Here is a 24,527-nt window from a genome sequence, read left to right on the forward strand (position 1 = left end):
CATTTTTATTCTGAGGATTATAAAAATTCAGTCTTTTGGGAAAGAAATTAGCAAAATGGAAAATAATCACAATCTGACTTATTCCTCTTTTAAAATTACAAAAGTTTTAAATATGGATAAAGTTTTATTTATAAAGATTTTCATGAAGAATATGCTATGAGATGAAAAATGTTTAAGATATAAATAACTACACCTGAAAAATGCCCACATTTTAAAACTCCAAATTCATAGGAGTGGAACAAAGGAAACCCATAATCAGTGGCTATTTTCACACCTAATTATATCAGGTGAGGAAACAATATATAATTTATTCTCTAGCATTCTATTTAAAATACCCCAGATTTTCCTTCTGAAGCAACATTTCTATAAAAATCAAAAGCCAAAAAGTGAAAAAGAGGGAAAAGAAGGTAAGTTATGTGAAAGGAACGGGAATTCAAATTTAAAGATCAATTCCCAGAGATAACAACAGAGCAGACTGTCACAAACTAGACTGGGCTCCTTATTAGCAGGCAAGTTAGTGGGTATATACAGGGAAAAACAGAAAATATAATTTTACTCAATTCATCTCTACAAGCAATCTCTAGTTTTCTCTTAAAACACTACACTTTGCTTGCTATAGATAAGGTAGGACTGGAGAATTCTCCAAATTCATTACTTTACACATAAACTACTGAGAGGGTAGCTGAGGAGCTGGCTTGGGTGTGAGAACCTTGTCGCTCAAGCAGAAGACCAAGGTGTGTCCCTGGAACCGACATGGTGGCATCAAATGCAGTTTCAGGGCATTAAGACAGCCTCTTGTGAGCGCTGTGCACCCAGAGTGCACATACAGACGTGCAGGCAAATACTGATGCATGCAAAATAAAAGAATAGTTTTGTTTAAAAAAATAGAAATGTCCATATACGGTCTTTTACTTACATTTTAATACTGTCATAAACAAAACTTACAAATCACAGACTGTCAAGAGGCTCTTTGATTAGCCTTCCTCCCACCAGTCTACCTTAGTGGTTAGGGCTACAGGTATGCATCACATCACTGCATCACCGTGCCTAGCTTTATAATCTTTTTTCTTTTAAAGAAAATGCATCTGCCTTGTCTGGCCTCAATGGGAGAGGAAGTGCCTAATCCTGTAGACTTGAAGCCCTAGGGAAGGGGGATGTGATTGGGGGGAGTGAGGGTGGGGAACCTTCTTAGAGGAAAAGGAGAGAGGGGATGAAGAAAGAGCTCTGAGAGGGGAAACTAGAGGGGGGAAACATTTAGGATGTAAATAAGTAAAATAATAATAATAATTTAAAAAAAGAAAACACATGAAAAAGGCATTGTCTTAGTTAGTTTTATATTGGTGTGATAAAACACATGGCCAAAAGCAACTTGGGAAGGGTTTATTTCAATTTGCAGCAGGTAGTCCATCGAGAGAAGTCAGAGAAGAAACTGGTAACAGAGGCCAAGGAGGAGTGCTGCCTGTGGCTCCTATGACCTACTCAGCCACTTTCTTACAGTGCCAGAACCACAGCACAGGGATGGCACCACCCTCAGTGAACCAACTGGGTCCTCCATCAATCATCAATCCAGAAAACACACGCTAAAAGGCATGTTCCTCACAACACAGTGTGGTGGGGACATTTTCTCAATTGAGGTTCCTTCTTCTAAAAGGTGTGACAAATTGATATTTAAAATAAGCCAGTACAGGCATTAACATATTATCTGATATTATCATGAGTGACTTGAAAAAGATATAGTGTATAAGAATATAGAGATGTTTGCTTGCTTTTTAATGCTCCAAGCTTAATGGACTCTCAAATTAATTATCCACATCATTCATTTATTCATTTTGTCATGCATTTACTAAACAAAATAAAACATCTCCAATGGGTTAGCTTAGAACTATATTACTAAGCAGAGGGGGGATGAGGAAGAGAGAAAGAGAGAGAGAATGAATATGAAAATGTGTCAAATAGAGTGTTACCAAGATTTTTAAACAGCATAAGTTGATGTAAAAATTAATTATTGCTCATTTGAAATTGCTATATATTCCCACTTATTAATCAGTAACATCAGAATTCATCTAATTGAGGCTTCTATACAAAACGTATTCACAAATAGGAGTATATTTTCTAATTTACAATCTGCCAAGAACCTTCTAATGTTATACATCTGTGCAGAACTTTAAGTTCTAAGCCATCCAGTCTCTGGCTCAGAGATCACTCCCCCCCCCCACACACACACAAAATCAATTAAATAATTCCTAATGATAATCTGTTCTGCTCATAGATAGGTACCAGCCCATTTGTCATCTGAGAGTTCTCAGACAGCTGATGGGAGCAAATGCAGAAACCCACAGCCAAGCATTAGGCAGAGCTTGGGGAACCTGAAGAGAGGAAGGAAGGACTGCAGGAGCCAGAAGGCTGGGGATACCAGGAGAACGAGGCTCACAGAATCAACTAAGCAGAGACTAAGCAGCAGTCACAGAGGCTGGGTCTGGGCTAGGCCCTAGGTCCTCTGCATGCATGCTGTGGTTATTTAGCTTGAGGCTTTATGGGACCTATGACAGTGTTAGCAAGGCTGTCTTTGACTCTTTTGCCTAATCATGGGGCCCCTTACCTCTTACTGGGCTGCCTCATCCTGCTCTGATGTGAGGGTTAGTGGCTAGTTTTATTGCATCTTGTTTTGCCATGTTCTATTGATATCATTGGGAGGCCTACCCTTTCCTGAAGGGAAATGGAGGCCCAGTGCTTTTGGAAGAGAGAATAGGTGTGATAGTGTGTATGTGTGTGGTGGGGTTGGTAGCGGGGCTGATTGGAGTGAAGTGCGAGGAGGCTGCCATCGAGATAACTGTATGAGAGAAGAAAATAGAAAGAAAAAAAGAACTATAAATGCTATTAAGTCATATATTTTAGAACTGGATGCAAGTTTAATACTTAATACTGTTCATTTTCTGCTTCTTAGTTTTCTGTTTTATTACTTAATGAAGTACTGCAGAAGAGGCTGGTTTATAAGCAACTCAGCTGTTTAAAGCTACAATGGCTTCACTTTTTTATTTCGTATTTGAAATAGCAAGTTTTATAAGCAAAAGATTAACCCTAATATAAATTTGCATACACACAAAGTATGTGCAGATAAACTATATGAAGGTGAAAAATAGTTAGAAAAGCATCAGGTTTCATTTACAGTAAGCCTAGGAATCAGAAAAGAGCAATCAATAGGTGTTTATCCAGATGCCTTGGAAAATCTCCAATATTCATGTTGGTATGCAAACTAGGGCTGTCAGTATACTGATCTTGTTTATGTGACCACCCTGTTGAACTTTTATGGGTGTATCTTCCCCATTAAGCCTCAAAATTTCAATTTATCAGCTTTGTGAGAAGTATTTGTATTGTCCTTACTTAACAGGCAATGAAATGAAAGCCCAAAAGGAACTGGTAATTGCAGGGTGATGATGCAGTCCAGCCCGCCAGCAAGGTGTGCACGAGGCAGCACAGATCTTTTAAAATCTATTCCTCTATAAGATAATCAAAATAATACAACTATTTATCTGACCCATTTTGCTTTCTCTATTCAATAAAGCTCATCCTAAAATGTTTATATGTATAATCTTATTTTTCAAACCATGGATACTTTATTAAAATACATTCTTTGATTCAGAAAAATGAAAGAGGTTTCTCAGAATAACAAATTCCTTAGTGTATACTCTTTTTTTCTAACTCCTAAAACGCAGGAGTGGTGGTTTACGTCTATGATTCCACATACTCAAAATGCATCGATGCCGGGTCACCAAGAGTCCAAGGCCAGCTGAACCACATAGTGACTTTCAGATCAGTCTGGGCTAAAATGTGAGTGACTCTTCTATTGTGACTTTCCTTACCTTGATAGGAATTCATTGCTATTAAAATATGAACATGATGTTTGGAAATGGGAAACCAAACGTGGAATTCTATTATCTACAAGCCCAGTTAATGAAGACAAGAGATACTCTTTCCCTAGTGCAGAATTGTATTTATTGTTAAATATATGAAAAATGCAGAAAGGTGTATTGAATAGTTCACTAAAAAACAAGAGACTGATATCATTTTAGATTCAGTGATAACCCCAAATTGCTTAAGTTAAAGCAAAAATACAGCAAAAACATCTAGCACTACAAGTTTTCTAAGAAATAAAAGAAGAAAGAAAGAAGAGAGGGAGGGAGAGAAAAAAACTACCATAAAAATTTCAGAAATCTTAAATTTATATAAAGTATTTTCATAGGAAGATATTAATACTGTTATTAATTACTTGTAGCATTAACAAAAACAGCCTCAAATAACAAAATAATTGTAACCACAAGTGTGGGCATGCATGCATGTGTGTATACGTGGGTTCAGAGAGCAGCAATTAGCAGACCATTCTTTCCTCCTGCTATATTGGTCCAGGGTTTAACTGGGGTCATTAGGTCATTAGGCTTGGTGGCAACACATTTACCCACTGAGCCATCTGCCTGGCCTCTCAAAATTTTATATATATATAATATTTAGTGTTCTTGGTGAAACATAAATTTTTATTCTTTGGTCATAAAGTAATTTTTCACTGTACAAAAAAAAACCAACAGAAAACTAGCAAAGAACAGACACCCTAATACCTTAATATTTATAACCATTTCTACTATTTAAAATAAGGTTGTTATATTTAAAATTATGAATCAAAATTAGAACTGGATAAAATATTCATTTTGGAAAATATTGAAAAGGAATCTATTTTTCATTACAATTATTTTGTTTTCCTCAGTGGTTACATATTTTTCTTAATCATAAAATAAAGTCATTGCTTTTTAAAACTTTTTAAATTTCATGTGTATAGCTGTTCTGCCAGCATGTATTTCATTGCATTACATCAATGAAATGCTTATAGAGTCCAGAAGATGACAATGATCCCCTGAAACTAAAGTTTATAAATATTTATACTGCTGCTCTGGTTTATGCTGTCCTATGGATCTGAATTCAGGACTCTGTGCATGCTAGGCAAGCATTCTACCAAATTAACTACATCCCTAGCTCTGAAACAGCTTTAGCCAGAGTTAAAAAAGCACTCACAGGAAAATACACAGAGCTATAAAGCCTTGGTCCAGGAGTGTAAGTCGCTGTGCCCAGGCAGTGTTACTTGAATGTAGGTGATACTGTGCTTAGAAGTCACACTGTCACATTCCCCACAGCTTGTTCTTTTCATCTGCTTATTACATAGGTGCATCTTTCTCAAACCTAATGATTAGAGAATGGGGAGGATCTGAGAAAAATCCTTTAAGCTTACAATCTCATTTATTTTAAAACATAATTTATGGTATCTGAAGACTAATTCAGCTTACTAATAATTGAAAAATACATGTGACAAAATAGTTCAAACTCCACTTTAATAAATGACAGAATTCCTATTGCAAAGAAAAATAAGACAATCCCTATTTACAATTATAACCTTGTTGAAAAAAAGAATGTTTAAAACATTATTTAATACACGGAAATAAGACGGCAATCTCTGACTCATATCTGAATGTCTTAACAACAGCTCTAATCACAACTATTCCTGCGAACTATGTCTTCAGATGTTGTGAACATTTATGTAATTAAAAACATCAAGTCCAATCCAAAATCTGGGTTTGAAACACCTGTGAGCAGGAAAAGATGCTATCTGAGAAAAGCCTAACTCTGAATAGATTAATTCTCTTTCACCTAGAATTTTTTTAGATTAGACTTTTGTGTTAATAACTATGGTTGCAGAAAGTTAGTCAAACAACAGCTTAAGCATTCCAAATACTCGATATGAAGAAGCCATGCTGAGAACAGTCCACAGGGTCCATTCAGTCCTCACAGTTTGTAACTGAAGGAACCAGTATCGGAATTTGTAAATGAGAAAACTAAGGTCTTGAAACTTTCAATATCTATCCAAGACCATAGGGCTGCATATATTAATGGGGGCACATTAGTGGGTTCCAAAGTCCTTCATTACTTTATAGCCACAGAGCCAAGCATCCATGGATAATAGAAAGCAGCATAATTTCTGACTCTCACTAACAACGAAACCAGTAAAGTACTACAAAATACAACACCATGATAGGTAACATGTCCTACCCATTCTTAAAGATTAAAAGAACAGTATCCAATTACCATCTCATTATGTAAACACATATTAAAATATACGAAATGAAAGTAAATTGCCCGGAGTCCAAAATGTTCTTCACTCAGTATCTTTCACACTATGATAAAGGGTTTTGTTTTTGTTTTTTTTTAAATGTAACTCTTTGGGAATTTCCTACAATATATTTTAATCATATTCTCTACTCCCATTCCAACCCCACCCCTCCCTGACCCTTATCTCCATATGTAAATGTAGCTCTCACAGCTCATCAGAAAGTTTCTTTTTTGCTGCAGATGGACATTATATAGAGCCACATCTAGTCAAAGCACAGGGAACAATTGCCTGTGGGGTGCTTCCAATCCAAACAAGGAAGACTCTTGGGGGAACAGCTCAGAAGAGGAAGCAAAACTATTTTAGGAGCCAGTAGACCAGGATGTCTGCTACAAGGTTGTATCTTCTTTATTAAAGGTTAAAAAGTCTTTATTTTTTACTCTTCCCCTTCAAAGGGTTTCTCTCTTTTAAAAGGAAAGTTCAAAGAGCTTTGAAAAGCTATTCAAGGAAAATCTATCATAAATGATCAAAAATTTAAGGAAATAGCAGAGGTTCAATTTGATTACAAAATATGCTGGTAAGGTTGGGTTTAACAGGCTGAAGTTTTAATAAAAGAAGTGTACAAGATCAAAGAAAATGATACCCCATGGGAAAAAAATTGAGGCAAAGACAGCATCGAAAACATAAATGATGCCCAGAAATTTTTGAAGAAAAAGCACAGTGAGAGAGGCACAGGCCTGGAAGGCCTATCTGAACTGCAGTGCAGACCGTTACTCAGCTGAGGCCAGGTAGAAACAACTGTGGCACCAGACACAGGCAAAGCCACCAGAGAAGTATGCACAAGGCTCGGTAATTGGTTGAGTGATCCCAAGTGAATCACTTTTCCTCAGCTCTAGACTGGAAACAATAACTGCAATGTGAGCAAGGGCTATAGAGAGGATTAACTGTTATAATACACATAAAACTTACTGTTAAACCTGGCAGAAAACCGTTCAACATTATGAGGAAAATTCAGGAGAGGGAATAACTCCAGAATCCCTGTCCAGACTTTAAAGTCCCATGAACATTTCTCTTTATTATGTATGTATGTGTACATCTGATTGGAGGTGTGTGCAGACAAGTGTGGGTGCCTGCAGAGGCCTGAAGAGGATATCAGCTCTTCTAGAGATGCAGTTACAGATGTAACTGCCCCAGTGGTGCTGAGGATGGAACTCAGTTCTCTATAAGAGTGCTAGCTGTTCTCAATCACTGAGCCTCTAAGTTCGGTTAAATTAAACACAACAAAAATGGGTCCTGAATAATATGAATAATATTGAAGAATTTATTTATCATATTTGAAGAAATAGAAACACTGTTTAAAATGGTACACCTCAATTCATCTATGATATCGCTGGAAAACAGGAAACAAGACTCCATACAACCTTCATCTATGAAGTACAGAACAATTTGATTCTTATTTCCCAAGTAACTCTTATACCTGGTGTTTCAGTAAACTGATACAAAATCTGGTTTTGATATATAGAATACTATTTTATTATTTATTTTAAACCTTTCTTACATATTTAAAAAATATACAGGTGTTCAGAACAACCTTAATAAAGTGACAACATTTCTTTAACAGACTTCTGAAGTCAAAACACCACTGCGCAGAAATGATTGGCTTCTGTGTCAGAGTCATAGGCACGCTTCATTAAATACTTTTCACAAAACAAAAAAGTCTGAAGTGCTAGGAAGAAAAATCCTCAGCAATATGGTAGAAAGTTTCAAACTCCTTCCAGTCAAGAATTTAGGGTAAGAACATAAGCTGCTCTGCTCACATCCACTTTACTATGGCTGAACCTAAACCCCAAACTTATCAGGACCCTCAGGTAGCACACTGAAAAATAACTTCATCTCTGCATTTGAAAACAGACCATTATAAAACAAAATACTGACATATCTAAACTGCTTTTTATAAGTATACTACATTCCCAGCAACTCTAAGAATGCAGCTTCATCTAATATAAATATCTGAATAACAATGGCACAAAAGTATTTTTACTTTAAAGTTAGTCCATAATATGTTTTCCAATGTTGACACCTTAAATAACATTGATATATGAATTGTGCTAAGAAAACATTAGGCACACATCATGTAATATAACTTATGCTTTTTGTAAAAAATAGAGAATATGCAAATACACGCAACACAAGTGAATAGTGGACATGATAGTGAACTGCAGCAGACCTAGGATATCATTGCAGTGCAGGGCTTTGTCTAAAGGGCATCCTGGGTAGCACAAAGAGTAATACATCATTACTGGTGAGTGATATGCATCTGCATTAGTATTATTGTGGGCTTTAAAAAGAAATTTTTTAAAAAACTTCACTATAGCCAAAAGGACTTTACTTTAGGCACAAGAACTAACTTCAAAGAAAACTGGTAAAAATGTTTTCAAAATCCACTGAAGTATTGAATAAAACCTCCTAGCTGCTAGATTGCTTTGATTGAAAAATAACTTGTTTACCATCTTGACTACCTTATATAGAGGATTCTTTCATCAGCTAAGACACTTCTAGAATGTGTTCCACAGGATTGGAGAAAAACTGAAAAAGCAGTAGCAGGTGCTGAGAAAAGGGAGAAGAAACCAAATGGCCTTCTACACAGAAGAAAAAGATACTGCTCCTTTCTGTCTGTAGTAGAAACCTGTGCTATGGAGATGATTACAAGAACATAGGCACAGGGGTCGTATGACAAATAACAAAATGTCACACTGCACACCCTCTCTACAGGCAACACAACTTATGCAGCTGACATGTCTCAACACTCTGATGGCCACATAAATGAACTAGCACATCTCATAAAGGGAAGTTAAAAACCAGTAACTCCCACAAGTATAAGGAGTAAGAACACAGAATAAGACTAAATAGAAGACAGACACACAGGCAGAGAGGACACAGAAAGAGATATACCAAGGGATTTGCTGCTATTTTGTAGAATTGAAGTTCCTCTTCTATCGTCAGTGATGAGAAACACTGAACATATATTCACAAGCTGTAATTCTCATATACGATTATTCTTCAAACATCCTTTCCCTTTTTTTTTGACTTGCACAAAAGAAAAGAAATCTTTAATCTCATTCTTCACTTCATGGTCAACTATTCACATAAATATTTCTCTAGGGCAAATTTCCAAATGAATCAAGAATACAATCCAAAACCTCTGTCACATTACATTTGATTTACTATGTGATTCTCTTCAAATGGAGCAGGAGTTTGCCCGTCTCCTAGGTTTGGGATCTCGTGTTTCCTGATCCTTCACACACACACAAGATGTGCACATTGTTTCAGAAAGCCTTCGGAGGCCAAGGCGGAAAACACTGTTGGAGAGGCTGTATATTACACAGTTACAGAAACTATTGCTTATAGCAAGCCAGGTGGTTAAGAAGGACAGTGTTGGATTGTCCAAGACACGAGAACTTTCTAGAAGAAAGTAAATAATATACGGAAGCCATAGCATGTAAAACACGCTAGTTATCCTAAATAAAACCATGGCGTAGCGACGATCAGGGCTGTGTCCTGCTTCCCTAGAGGCATCGACCTCATGGCTAGGGAACCGGGCCCTCCGGTCATTTATCTCTTTGGTGTGCTGCCGGCAAATTTTGAAAATGTGAAAGTAAGTGAAGCAGACAACCAAGGCGGCAGGAGCATAAAGTAAACAAACAATAAAGCAAGTAAAATAGGCACTGGTAAGCCAAGATGTGGCACACCATTCAAAAATGTCACCATGGTAACCAGGTTTGCCCCAGCCAAAAAACGAAGGCAAGAAAATTAGGCAGGAGTAAATCCAAATCATAATAATGCAAATTCTCAGGCGACAAGGAGTGACCAGTTGATTGTAGGAAAGAGGCTTGGTTATTGCAAGATATCGATCCACACTGATGCAAGCAAGACATGCCATAGAAACACTTTTTAGAACTGAAATAATATATCCAAACACCTGGCAAGTCAATGACTCATGGACACCTGTAGAGTAATGAAGAAGGGACAGAGTGGGAACCAAGCAGGTGACTCCAACGAGGAGGTCAGCATATGCCATCGTCTGTATGAAGTAGCTGGTAGTATAATGGTGTAACAGCGGAGCACAGTGAAAGACAAAGATGACTGTTAAATTCCCAGAGATGATCAGAAATGTCAGTAAGACAATGACAATGGTCTCAAAGATGCAGACATCCTCCACACTGTAGTGACCAAATCCGAGAGGGCAGGAGTGATGCTCTGACACATTCACAATGCTACTGCTCATGTTCGGGACTCTCCATTCAGTCCACCCGGATTCATTCATGGTGTGAAATTAAGAGAATTTGCAGCTTTGGCTCCAACAAGCAGGTGTCCCGGCCAGCATCTGTTTAACTCTGCAAATCAATGTCTCAGAACCTGCTTCAGTAGAAAGTGCCAGTGCCTGTATTACAGCTGAGCATCCCACAGTGTGCTCAGGTCTCTTCATCAGCCTTAGTTCACCAGTGACACATCTCAGCTTTGGGGGATAAGGGAGGAGGGTGAGCTAGAAAGGTGAAAAGAGGCCTCTGGTTAGCTCCTCCCGTGCTTACAAGCAACTTTTGCAGATATAGGCACTTCTACAGAAAATAGATTAGCTAGTACTATGAAAAATTAAATTTGTAAAAAATAAATCAGGGGAAGAAATGTTTCTCTTAAGAGAGTTTCTTAGAAATCAATCAGAATGATAAATGAAAGAAACAATCCTAAATTGTCTGAGGTCTCCTGTGCCTGTGATGAGCTGTGATGAAAATCACTCATGCTTTACAATTTAAATAAAGATCCTAGTTTTAGATGGAAAACCAAGAAAAAGTTCATATGACAGAATGTCCTTGGCCTTGGAGGTTCACATCTGATGCTGATGGGAAAACTTTAGGAGCCATTTCTCTTATGTTTTTTAAAAGGCGAGAACAATAATTCTCAAGTCTAACTCCAAAACATTCATTTGTGTGGACACAATGAGGTACACTGGTAGAAAAGTCAGGCTCCAGATTTCCATATAATGCTTATGAGAATAAAAGGTAATTTCCGGTGGGGAATATATTACACAATGAAATAGTGTTATAACATCTAAAACTAAAAAAAATAGGGGAAACTTCTGAAGTTCTGATTCTGTATTCATTCTTTAAACATTTATATGAAAACAAATTTATACCACCCCAGTTGCTGGTGCTGCTAACAGCACTGTAATTTATATATCTCTTCTATTTCAAAATAAAATGTTTAGTATTAATTTCAGCATCTATAACTGAAAATAACTTTCATTACTTAATATATTTCCTTATAAAAAACATAATAAAGTATATAGCTTGAAGTAATTCCTCACATTTGCAACAATACCCAAATCTCATAAATATAGATGAAATTTAGACAGTAATGGAAACCTCCCTGTACACTGAGCACATTTCACTAGAGATGCTGCTGTTATCTGTTACTCAAGTCTTTCTAGCAGGCTTCAAATTCTAATTTGTTAGACCCTTCTTATTTCCATTAGATGACTAACACATTCAATCATTATTTCAACTAAATATGTGAAAGTGGAAAATTACATTGTTTACTATATTTGCAGTTATTAACAGCCATATGTTAAGAAAATACCTTTTTCTTAACATTCTTAAATATTCTATTTTAAGCAAAAGCACAATTAAAGCAGGGCCATCGGGTAGTTTGGGAAATAGTCTTGTTTTAAAATACCTCAAAACATCAAGATGGATTTAAATCCTGGACTTTGGCATACTGCGATTGAGGCAGGGCAGAATCCATCCGAAAGGCTTCCAAGGTCATTCTGGCACCGTGTTAACATTTGCCAAAGTCTTTTTTCCCAAGTAAGAGCAATTCAGGGAGTCTCTTGTCACTCTTTGTTGTCACAGCTTTTGAAGAACTAGCATGCACTAGAAATGCAAACCTCTCCTTCAGGAACAATGTAGCAGCTTAATAGAAAGCATTCTTCTCAAAGTTATTTTCTTGTGCAGCAACACATCATTCAGGCAAGTCCTTTATGTCAGCCACGGGGTATTCCTCCTTGGACATGCTGAGTCTCACTTATCAGAAAATAGTTCTCTTGCTACAGGAATAAGGTGATGCTTCTCATGTGCATCCACTCTGATCAGCTGCAGAACTGGGCTGCTTGATTCACAAGTCCGATTTACTGTGATGCAGCTATCGGGAAGCTGCCAGGAGATTCTTACAGTTCCTCAGTCTTGCTGCCTCCACCTGAGCCAGTGTCTGCTCCTCCTCCTCCTCCTCCTCCTCCTCCTCCTCCTCCTCCTCCTCCTCCTCCTCCTCCTCCTCCTGAGCTGATGGGGAAGAACTCACCATCAGAAAGGTGACTCGGTCCTCCTGCCCCAATCTACAGCTCAGCCAATGGCTACTGCAGCTGAAACTGTCACTAGGTAACAGTTGCCAGGCACATGCAGGCTTATAGACTTACTCTGCGATCTCAGATCAAGATTGACAAAAGAAAACAATGAAACTGACCAATCCTCAGAATACATAAACAGTACTTCAGGACTTGTGGAGGCATTCCCCTTAAAGTATTTGCAGAAATTATTTCTTATGAATAGTACTAGGGAAACAAATCTGGCATATCCCTTTAAACCTTGTAGAGAAACTACCACAAGGTACTATGACACTAAAAGTCAGCAGTAATGTAATACTCTTTGGTACAAAAAACATGAATTATTAAAAATCATTAAAGCCTCCCATGAACTAAATGATATAATTACTGTTTTTCACTACAAAATGAACAGTAATATTTTTATTAGAAATTAAAAGTCAGCTGATCGTCTCTTAAGTACCTGCCACACCCACATGAATGTGCTGAGCTTAGCACACTGACCTGAGCAACAGAACACCAGGACTGGACCATGACAGTGAAACCTATCTGAGGAAGTACCTGGGTAAAATATGATCTCAGAAGAGAGGGAGCATCAGAAGAAACAGAAACAGTTACTGTATGCGTTTCTTACTACACTAAACATGTCAGAACTAAAGAAATCCATCCCACAGTACTTGAATTACATATATTTAAGTTGGTAGAAGCAAAATAAATATTTGCTCAAGTATTTCATGTATATTAAAACATTTTGATTTAGGTTTACATACTACATGCAAACATTCATCTATTTTACACCTATTTCTCATACTTTAATACATTGAAAAAACCTACCAAACAAATTTTACAATTGTTATAGGATTAAAGCAAATCAGGAAAATAAAAATACAAATGGAAGGCAACACTTGTTAAAAACATGTCCTATATGCAAAAAATTTTGCTATGGGCTTTTATACTTTGCTTTTATAAAATTCTTAAATCTGAAGCCTGATATGGATCAGCAGGTAAAAGACACTTGTCACCAAGCACTGCAACAACACACGTTTGATCCCCACTCATGACATTGTAGAAGAACAGAACAGACTCCCACAGGTTTTCCACCGACATCCACATGTGCACACCAGCACAAGTATGGCCATGGAGGCTCTAGGGCACCCTCTCCCTTCCTCCCTCTCTCCCTCCCTCCCTCCCTCCCTGTTTCCCTCCTTTCCTCCCTCCCTCCCTCCTTTTTTCCCTCCCTCCTTTCTTCCTCCTTTTTCTTACCCCTCTCTTTCTTCCCTCCCTTCGCCCTTCTCTCTCTTTCCCCATTTAATAAATTAATACATATAATAAATTTTAAAAGAGTAAATCTCTATGCAACAAGTACAGTAAATGGTTCCACAAATGGACAAAGAGGAAACTTGAGAAGAAAGCATGGCTTGACTCCAACGACAGAGTTCAGACACTGAGACTAGAAATGGCTAAACTTGTCATTTCTAACACTGTATCACTAAATCATATCCTCTTCCTTCTACTAATGGCTGCCATTCAGAAAGTATGTTAGAAAGTCTCTTCAGGTTTATAAAAATGGGTTATAAGGCATAGAAAGCCCATTCTGTCCCCCATGTTCAATTGTCTTTCTGGAAGACTGTGTTATTTTTAAACTCTCCATGCGTGGAATAAAATGTAGAATGATAGTACACATCTCAACAGAAATATTTATAAGACACGTTAGAATAGTAAATCTTACGATGAATATGTTATGTTTTAAAAAGTAAATATTTATGTGTAATGCAAAAATTACAAAGTATTTTACAGGGAAACATTCAACTTAAACAGATAAAATCATTTACATCAAGTGAGATAAGAATATTATTAAACATTACAATAAATAATCAAAAGAAAATCATATTTGCTAAATATTCGTGACTGTAGACATGTCATCCATTCTATACTAAGAAAAGTAAAATGTTAAGCGTTACTGGAAAAAATTTTTAGAAATCAAGTGCTAGGGGCTGGAGAGATGCTTTAGTAGCTTATGGCTTGTGCAGAAGACCCAACTTCTGCTCCTAGCACCCACAAAGCAGTTCACACCCACTATAGACTCAAACTCCAGGTCTGGGAGATCTGATACCCTCTTTTACCTGGCCAGGCTCGTGCACACACCCAGCACACACTGCATACACTAAAGCACATATAAACATACATAAAATTAAATAAGTGAATCTAAAAGCTTTTATTTTTTTTACTTTTATTTATTTCTTTTTTTATTTACATTGCAAATGATTTCCCCTTTTCTGGGTCCCCACTCCCCGAAAGTCCCATAAGCCCTCTTCCGTCCCCCTATTCTTCCATCTACCCCTTCCCACTTCCCTGTTCTGGAATTCCCCTATACTCTTGCACTGAGTCTTTCCAGAACCAGGGCCCACTCCTCCATTCTTTTTGGACATCATTTAATATGTGGATTATGTCTTGGGTATTCAAAGTTTCTAGGCTAATATCCACTTATCAGTGAGTGCATACCATGATTGATCTTTTGAGACTACGTTACCTCACTTAGTATAATGTTCTCCAGCTCCATCCATTTGTCTAAGAATTTCATGAATTCATTGTTTCTAATGGCTAAATAGTACTCCATTGTGTAAATATACCACATTTTTTTGTATCCATTCCTCCCTTGAGGGACACCTGGGTTCTTTCCAGCTTCTGGCTACTACAAATAGGGCTGCTATGAACATAGTGGAGCATGTGTCCTTATTGCATGCTGAAGAATCCTCTGGGTATATGCCCAGGAGTGGTATAACAGGGTCCTCAGGAAGTGTCATGCCCAGTTTTCTGAGGAACTGCCAGACTGATTTCCAAAGTGGCTGCACCATCTTGCAATCCCACCAGCAGTGGAGGAGTGTTCCTCTTTCTCCACATCCTCGCCAACACCTCACCTGCTGTCTCCTGAGTTTTTGACCTTAGCCATTCTGACTGGTGTGAGGTGAAATCTCAGGGTTGTTTTGATTTGCATTTCCCTAATGATTAATGATGTTGAACATTTCTTAAGGTGTTTCTCAGCTCTCCGAAGTTCTTCATGTGAAAATTCTTTGTTTAGCTCCGTACCCCACTTTTTAATGGGGTTATTTGGATCTCTGGGTTCTACTTCTTGAGTTCTTTGTATATATTAGATATTAGCCCTCTACCTTAGAGTAAAAGCTTTTAAAAATTAAGTGCTATTAATCATTATTGCTACTCAAGTTACCAAAATTTAAATCATTTAAAAATATACATATTTTAAAAGTTATTAATTATTCCTAAAATCAAGAGAATTGTAAGGAAATGCACCTATCTCATGTAGAGGAACTCAAGCACTAAATTGCTTTAGTTTCACATATTTTTAAATATAATTCTGGAGAGGATTTTTATCTAAAAGTATTGTAAACAACCCATGGTTGCATAGGTTTACAGGATATAAGGTCTCACTGGGAAACAGAATTTAAACCTCCATCCTTCCTTCCACTACCAAAAAAAAAAAAAATAAAAATAAAAAGTAAAAACAAAAACAAAAGAGAAGTGTCAGAAGCTCCAGTAAGGCGAGGTCTCTTGTATATTAAGTGACTATTCTGGCCATTGTCTTGCTTTATCAGTTTTTCTGGTAGATATAGGAAATAATTGACAATGTGGAGCTTCAATAACAAAGATCAGTGACATATACTTTCATAGCTCATCAGATACACCATGCTTTCATTTGAGTTAAAGAATGACCCTTCTTATCTTAGAGTCTGGGTTTCACTGCAATCTTTTTTTTATCATCATTAGCAAGTACATCCCTCTCCTTGCAATTGATGGGTGCTAACTGGAAAAACTCTCAGAGATGTTTTGGGTCTTACTTTATGATCACTTCCTAAAAGCACAAGCTAATTTATTAGAAGAAACACCAGAAGCATGATTTTTTTGAAATTTAGACTATATTATAAATTGTACATTATAAATTATATTGTTTATATATTATATATTCTATATCATATAATGATATATGTGTTTATATAATTTATAATATAATAATATATCATATTATATATTATTATTTCATTATTTAAACACCCAGACAATGTCCTAGACAGCAAAACAAGTGCCATAGTTGAAATCAGAATCATTTCCATACTGGGTCCATAATTGTGGGACTGTTTAGGAATGAATAGGAGGCCTGGCCTTGTTGAAAGAGGTGTGTCACTGGGGCCCGACTTTGCTGCTTCTAAAGCCCACCCCACTCCTAGGGAGCTATCTTGCCCTGTACTTGTAGATCAAGATGTAAGCTCTCAGCTACTGATCCATTACCATCTCTGCCTACCTGCTACCATGCTCCCTGCCATGATAACCATGGACTGAACCTCTGACACTAAAGTCCTCCCAAAACCCTTTCTTCTGTAAGTTTTCTTGGTCATAGTGTCTTATCACAGCAAGAGAAAGGTAACAGTAAGGGCTGAGCTCTTAATGCCAAGTAGGATAAATAACAGATGGTGACACACAAAAGAACCACATGAACAGTATTAATATGGCAAAACTCTATTTATTCTGTATTTCATAAAAGGTCTATAAAATCTTGTCTCCATCTAACTGTCTAGTCTCATTTTCCTTCTAGGTTATTTAGGTTAGACAAACTCTTCATACCTCACCACTGTAAGCCCAGGCTCACTGTGCTGCCTGCTGCCTCAGAGTACTTAAAATGGCTGCTCAATGTGCTACCATCTTCCTCTCATTCAAGTCAATGGCAATATTTCCAGTAATGTCTTCTCCTGGGAAAGCTTCTCTGAGTTCCCACAGAGCACCACACCAGATCCTATATTTGCCATCATTTGTGATGATTTATTTCATTCACTTGTCTTCTTGAGCAAGTTGGAGCCTCATGGGGGACCAATACTTGCTTTGTTCACTATTATATCTAAAGTGCCAATTTAATACCATTGGGCACAGAATAGGAGTTTAACAAACACATTTTATCATAATCTCTATATAATACATAGGGAAACAACTAGTACAATCTATAAGGACCAAATAGTTTCTATAAGGTTAAAATAAAGAAAACCATTGAGAATCCCTTGTATAACAAGACATTCAGGAAGAAGTAAGAAAATATGACCAAATTACAATGAAAAAAAGTTGATCTCTTCATATATTTGAATATTAGACAAATATTCATAATTTACAACTTTCCCTAAATCCAATTCTGTACTAATAGTTAAAACGCTTTAAAAACTTGAGTTTTAGCAAACAATAATGGTTGATTACTTATTTTAAGCATGCCAACTGCTACTAAATGCAGTTTCAACTACCTTGTAATGTACTATTCAGGATAATGCTGAGGAAACTTGAGTTAAGTGCTAGAAAGCAAATGCTCTGACATGATGCAGATAATATTCTGATTAATGAGCTCTAAACAGCACAGCAAAAGTTTATTCTCTTACCATTGCTTTATCGTGAGTCAAAAATTAAATATTTAATTAAGTAGAAATAACAAAATTTTACTTATGGACACCACAGAGAGTGCCTTCTCAACCTGATAAAGGCATACACTTGTAGAGTATTTCACAATGAAATACTGTGAGAATTGACTCCTTCAGAATGGGACTAGACAGATGTGGATCCATATTACTCCATGCACCATATGCTGCAAGTCTCAGTCAATATAATAAATGAGAAAATGAAAAGTCATTCATGAAAGGCATAACTGTATTATGTGATTAATATTAAAATAACAACTCTATACTTATTAAAACATAAGGAAATTGGAATACTTTGTAAAACTATGAGGTACTTCACTGTTCTATATATGTAATAAACATGAAATTAAAATAATAAAATAAACCATTTCCACTAGGCTCATTCAGCAGAATACAAGGATTCAGCTAATAAAATCAGAATAATGTCTCTACTCTGAGAATTATAGTATCACCAAAACAAAGTTAAAGGTTTGAGGAAATGTAGGGATATACCATCATTATGTTTTTGAAGACATGTTATCACTTAAAAAAACAAATAAACAAACAAAAAACTCTCTGGAGGGGACCAGCTAGGAGCACACAGGGCATAAGATCAGTGGAGCAGCTGGGATAGAAGTCTTCCTACTGCCGCCATTTACACCAGGGAGCCGGGAAACTCCACAGCCTTCTGTGCATAGCCCGCCAGGAGAGAGAGATCTCCCAGCAGTGCTTTCACATTTGAGCTCAGAGGAGTAAGGACACAGGCCAAAAAATCCAAAAGAAGAAACCCACACAAACATAAAAATAACATCAAAAATAACAGGAAGTAATGATCACTATTCCTTAATATCTCTTAACAAGGGACTCAACTCCCCAATAAAAAGACACAGACTAACAAAATATTTCTCATGTAACTCTTCAATATTATCAGAAAATGTTTGTAATTCCCCTTTTAATTAATTTAGTAATATATTTTATATCTACCACTTTATCTGCATTATTTTTCATGAAAATCTTCAATTTTAAAATGTCTTTCTATATACTTCTTCTATTTTATCAGAAATGTATTCAATGTAAATCTTTGATTTTATCACAAATGTTTCTAATTCCACCTTCAATTAATTTAGAATTTTTATATATACCATTTTATATGTAAAATTTTCCATGAAATAGTCAATTTTAACATGTTTGCCTACATATTTCTTGAATTTTACCAGAAATATTTTCCATGTAAATCTTCAATTTTACCTGAAAATGTTTATAATTCCACCTTCAATCAACTTAGAATTATCTTTATGCCTATCATTTTATCTGTATAATTTCCATGATAATCTTTAATTTTAACATGTTTTTCTATATATTATTCAATTTTATCAGAAATATTTTCCATGTAAGTCTTCAAGTTTATCAGAAAATGTTTATAATTCTACTTTCAATCAACTTAGGATTACTTTTATGCCTACTATTATTATATCTATATAAAATTTTCCATGATAATCTTCAACTCTAACATGTTTTCTACATTTTTCTACAATTTTATCAGAAATATTTTTCACATAAATCTTCAATTCTATCATAAAATGTTTCTATTCCATATTTCAATTAATTTAGCAATGTTTTACATGTATACCACTTTACTCTTTAATTTTCCATGAAAACTGTCAATTTTAACATGTTTATCTGAAATAGTTTCCATGTAAATCTTTAATTTCATCATAAAGTGTTTTTACCTCCCTTTTCAATAAAAAAAAAATAAAACAGGTCACACCAGTTTATCTATTGAATACTCATATGAAAATCTAGGCAGGTTTATCTGTAAAAACAACCAAGTGCAGATTAAAAAAAAAAACTATATATAAACAAAGAATTTGAAGTGACTGCTGTAAAACAATCTTCTAAAAGAAAATAAGAAACAAATTTGGAAGTCAGATACAACCTAGTCTCAAGGAACACTGTAAGACCAGGGCATTAGACAGTCTAGTAAGCATAGACAACAGACCTGAGGGACAGGAAATGATGCAAAAGGTAAGGTCACAGCTACTGTCAACTGAATCTCAGTAAGATCCTCTAAAACTAGCCTGAGCTTCAGGAGATTGTTCTGTAAACAGCATGAGAAAAATCTTAACACCCACTGGGAAATATCAACTATGGTCATGTCCTCATATAACACCTAAAAATTTACTTGTAGGAATGAAATATCTACACACAAATATGAATGAAATACAAACAGCTTCCAAAAGAAAATACACAAGAGGGATAATATATTCCTGGCAAAGAATCAAAGTTTATAAGTTAATAAAAATAATAATAGAAATTTTAGTTAAATAATACTTTCAAAATTTTTCTCAAAAGGCATCATTAACAAAATCAGCAAGCCAAGAGGATGACAGAAATTACATGCACAACATATACATAACAAAGACATGTTTATGAAAATGTCTGCTACAGTAACATACTAACATTCTAAGTTAATAAAAATACAAATAATTAAAAAATGATAGCAATAGAGAATGAGTACAAGAGTGGTTCTCAGGGACTGGCAACAGTTACACGGAAATGGGAAGATGTTAGTCAGTGAGTACCAAGTGAGAACTCCAGAGAGGAGCTAAATTTTCTTGTGCTACTATGGCCCAGCAAAGTGAGTAGATTATTGAAATATATTTTGCTACTTAATTGTTTTAATTAGAAAAAAGCATTTTAAATCTATGTACTACCAAGAAAGGCCAACTTTTCAAAGACTGCCAGTTATTTCTGGGTGAGTGAAATGGCACCATTTTTAGTATGACTGAAACATTGGAAGTACATTTCAAAAATAACATAGGAGAAAAATGCCACTTCTCTTAAATCTCATATCTAAGAGTTTTCCTTATTTTACACACACACACACACACACACACACACAGAGAGAGAGAGAGAGAGAGAGAGAGAGAGAGAGATTGGATCAGATCAGACTACAACATAATTATACATGACTCAAAGCACCACATGGTACTATTAGTATATACAAGATTTAGGGATGGGGAGTGAACGGTGCTTAGCTCAAGTCATTAAAGGCAAAAATCAAACAAAAAGTTTCCAATGTACTCACTACAGTGGATAAAATTATCAGACTGGCAGTAAAATTTTTTATAATATTGCAAAACAACTGAAATTTTTATAGACTGCTGGTGGTGATATGAAATGGTCAGAACTTAGAAATTGTGACAAACATTTTAAAAATCCTCATTGTATTAAATAAATCTACACTATGGCTCACCATGTCAATCCAAAAAGACATGCAAATACACCCACAAAATATAAGATATCAAGCCTTGCACAAAGAATATTCCCAGTAGCATGTACAAAACTAGACAGTCTGAACTAGAAACCGCATACACATCCATCAACAGGTATATACTTGAAGAAACTGTGATATGTACTGACTGTGGCCTGCTACTTAGAGTACCAAAGGAACAAAAATAGCCAAAAAATCATGGATGAACCTAAACACTAAGGGGGAAAATCATGCCCCAAAGTTTACAGAAAGTTTACACTTTACACAAAGTTCTAAAACATTTTTAGATGAATTTTTCTGAAGTATAACAAAGTGGTAACTGTGCATATGTTCACACATATGAACATGTGCATGCAAGTGTATGTATTTATGGGTATTCACACAAAGTCAAGATTTGTGTAAGTAAAAACATTCAGGAAGGATAACAACATTCAGTATGTAAAATGTGTGCATCGTGTGCATGTCATGGCAAAAATAATGGCATAATACACTTAAGCTTTGTGTAAATCACAACCAAAATAGCCATGAATCTGTGGTTTCACATGCCCACAATGAATGCTCACTTAATATTTGCTGCACAGTGTGTGATCCTCACTGTTACAATCAATCAGAACACGGTCTTCTGACATGATCATACCTTTGCAACTGTGGCATTTGAGTTAAAGACAGCAGGGACAACAGGGGACATAAAGATAGAAGTGTGTAATTTTACAAGTGACTCGGTACTAAATTTAATACATATCTCCTATCATTTTGACTTTCTATGCATAACATAGAACAATATCTTCTACTTCCTATTTTAAGTTCCTATTTGCAATTTCCTAAAGGTATAATACCTGAAAACAAAGCTTATGATAACTTCTTCACAAAGACTACTTAACAGTACTCCTCCCGGTGTCACAACTTAGTCCTAGACTGTCAGGTATTTCTGGATAAGTGAAATGGCGCAATGTTTAGTATGACTAAAGCAATGGAATTGCATTTTAAATAACATAGGACAAAAAGGTCAAGCTTTCACAAGTCTCATATCTAAGAGGTTTCCTTATTTTATGGAATATTTCATCTGAAAATTAGATTATTTAGCACAATTTTTAAATGAAATATTAACAAAATTATTATTACCTCAGAGAAAAGAGATGAAATGGTCATTTTCCTTCAAATTTTGTACAGTAAAATCATAGTGGGAAAGGTTAACCATATAACATCTCTTGAGGAAAAAAGTCTACAGAATTGTACAGACACAGATGTATGAACATCTCATTTTCGATAACAAGTTAACATTAAAGGAAAGAAATGTTCATTGAATCTCATTTTTAATTGAAAGAAAGTTTTCCATTATAAAAAATTTGCTATATTTTGAGATATCTTATTGTTATGGCAACTGACATGCTAAAAATAATAAAGAAATATCAAAGTTGTTATAGCAACTAGAATTTTAAAGAGACATGAAGTGTAGACTAATCAAACCTTAACTTGGCTTGAAAAGCAGCATCTGTGATCAGGTTGGAAAAAGAAAACCTGAAATATTCACGCTCTTTACAAACTGTTTCTGGGACTCAATTTAAAAAAAAAAAAACAAACAAAATCTTGAGATACAGCTTGAAGTATCATTGCTACATTACTTCAATCGGAAATACTATACACTACACACTACAAAATCCCATGAACAGCAGGAGATTATCATGGAGTCAAGGTGCAATAATGGAGCACAATAGTTTGTATGGAATCTGAGTTTTTTGGTCTTCTAACTTGTTCCTTACCCTGAGTCCTCAAAGTGCCATCATAGAACACACCAAAGGTTAAAAATACCTACAAAGCAATTATTGCAAAGCTGGGCCCAGATTCATCTAATTAGAGGTCTGCTAGATTAGAAAATTACTGAAGTTCTATCAAATACTAGACATTCATTGTTCAGTGTTCTAGCATCCCGTTTGCCTCACAAAAGGAACATTCATAAGAATCTCATGAGTACTGGTGAGGCCTCTGAAGGATTTAAACTGGGAAGTAACAGAAATTCATGTCTTTTCCTAGAGATAGCCATACTGAGGAATAAAAACAGATTTATGTATATCTGTTACAAAATCAAAGCCCTTAGTTTCATTTGTTCCTTCCTAATCAAATTACCAATATTTATCAACAAATGTAGCAACACATGTTATTACCACAGTGCATTTCCTCAGCACTCTGGAGACAATGCTAACTCTCTAGAAGCAGAGTTCTATCAACATCACTCTGCATCCTTCTGCTGTGTTTAGACCCTTTAACACTTTTGGAGATTTGTTTGTTGGTTTATTTTGGGTGCACCCTATCCAAATCATTAGTTTGTCTTATAAGTTACTAAAGAATACTTGAGAAATACACACAGGTTTGTTCCTCACATCTAGCCAGGGAAGGTTGCAGTACCTGTGGATTTTCTCTTGTTGCACATACCACAAAATTTCACAATTTTGTAAATTGATAATTCCTTTGAAAATACAAATTAACTTCCCTAAATTACCTAACCCAGTAATTAATAGCACTAGCCATGACCACTATTATTATAATTCTGAGTCTAATACAATTCTAGTATCTTTTTGTTTGTTTTTTGTTTTCTCGTTTTTCTTGAGACAGGGATTCTCTGTACAGCTCTTCCTGTCCTGGAACTCACTCTATAGACAAGGCTGGCCTCGAACTCAGAAATCCACCTGCCTCTGCCTCCAGAGTGCTGGGATTAATGGCGTGTGCCACCACTGCCTGGCTTTCTATTATCTTCATAAAAGAACATAAATGGTAAGTGGTCATTCAGAGCAATGATTTCAAAACATTGCAGTATTTTCTTTTGCTATTTTAAAGTATATTTCTATTTATTTTTTGAGAGTTTCATTCATGTATACAATGTATGCTGATCATATCCACTCTCCTCTTTCAAATCCTTACCCAACATATTCCTCTTCCAACTTCACAGTCTTTTTAATTAATTATTTTTGTGCATATGAATGTGTGTGTTTGTTAGCCAGCTAGTTTATGTGCACCATAGGTATTCAGGAGCCTGCAGAAGCCAGAAGAAGACACCAAATCCTCTGAAAGTAGACATTTACCATGGTTGTGAGTTTTCAAATGGATTATAGGAAGCAAATCCAGGTCTTCTGGAAGAGCAATAAAATCTCTTACCCAATGAACAATTTCCCAGCAAACTTTTCTTTTACTTCATAATAACCCACCTAGTGAAAACAGTTTTACTGTGAGAACTCAAATAAATATGGGCCATCCATGAAGCATGGGAAATTTATCAGTGGCCATACATACCTCAAA

General features: G+C 35.8%; 2 protein-coding genes across 11 annotated transcripts in view; both read right to left on the reverse strand.

The window, feature by feature from the left end:
• Window positions 1-24,527, reverse strand: part of Rabgap1l (RAB GTPase activating protein 1 like) — a 622,756-nt gene that overhangs the window by 337,850 nt on the left and 260,379 nt on the right. The gene's annotated exons all lie outside the window — the stretch shown is intronic.
• Window positions 7,508-10,562, reverse strand: Gpr52 (G protein-coupled receptor 52). The gene has a single exon (XM_052199908.1). It carries the CDS (start codon window positions 10,470-10,472, stop codon window positions 9,387-9,389), a length of 1,086 nt encoding a protein of 361 aa, XP_052055868.1. The 5' UTR covers window positions 10,473-10,562; the 3' UTR covers window positions 7,508-9,386.

The sequence above is a fragment of the Apodemus sylvaticus genome, chromosome 12 (assembly GCF_947179515.1).
Source record: "Apodemus sylvaticus chromosome 12, mApoSyl1.1, whole genome shotgun sequence".
Classification (NCBI taxonomy): domain Eukaryota; kingdom Metazoa; phylum Chordata; class Mammalia; order Rodentia; family Muridae; genus Apodemus; species Apodemus sylvaticus.

Coding starts and splice junctions, on each gene's coding strand:
- Gpr52 (XM_052199908.1), bottom strand. CDS start 10,472: ATGAATGAATCCGGGTGGACTGAATGGAGAGTCCCGAACATGAGCAGT.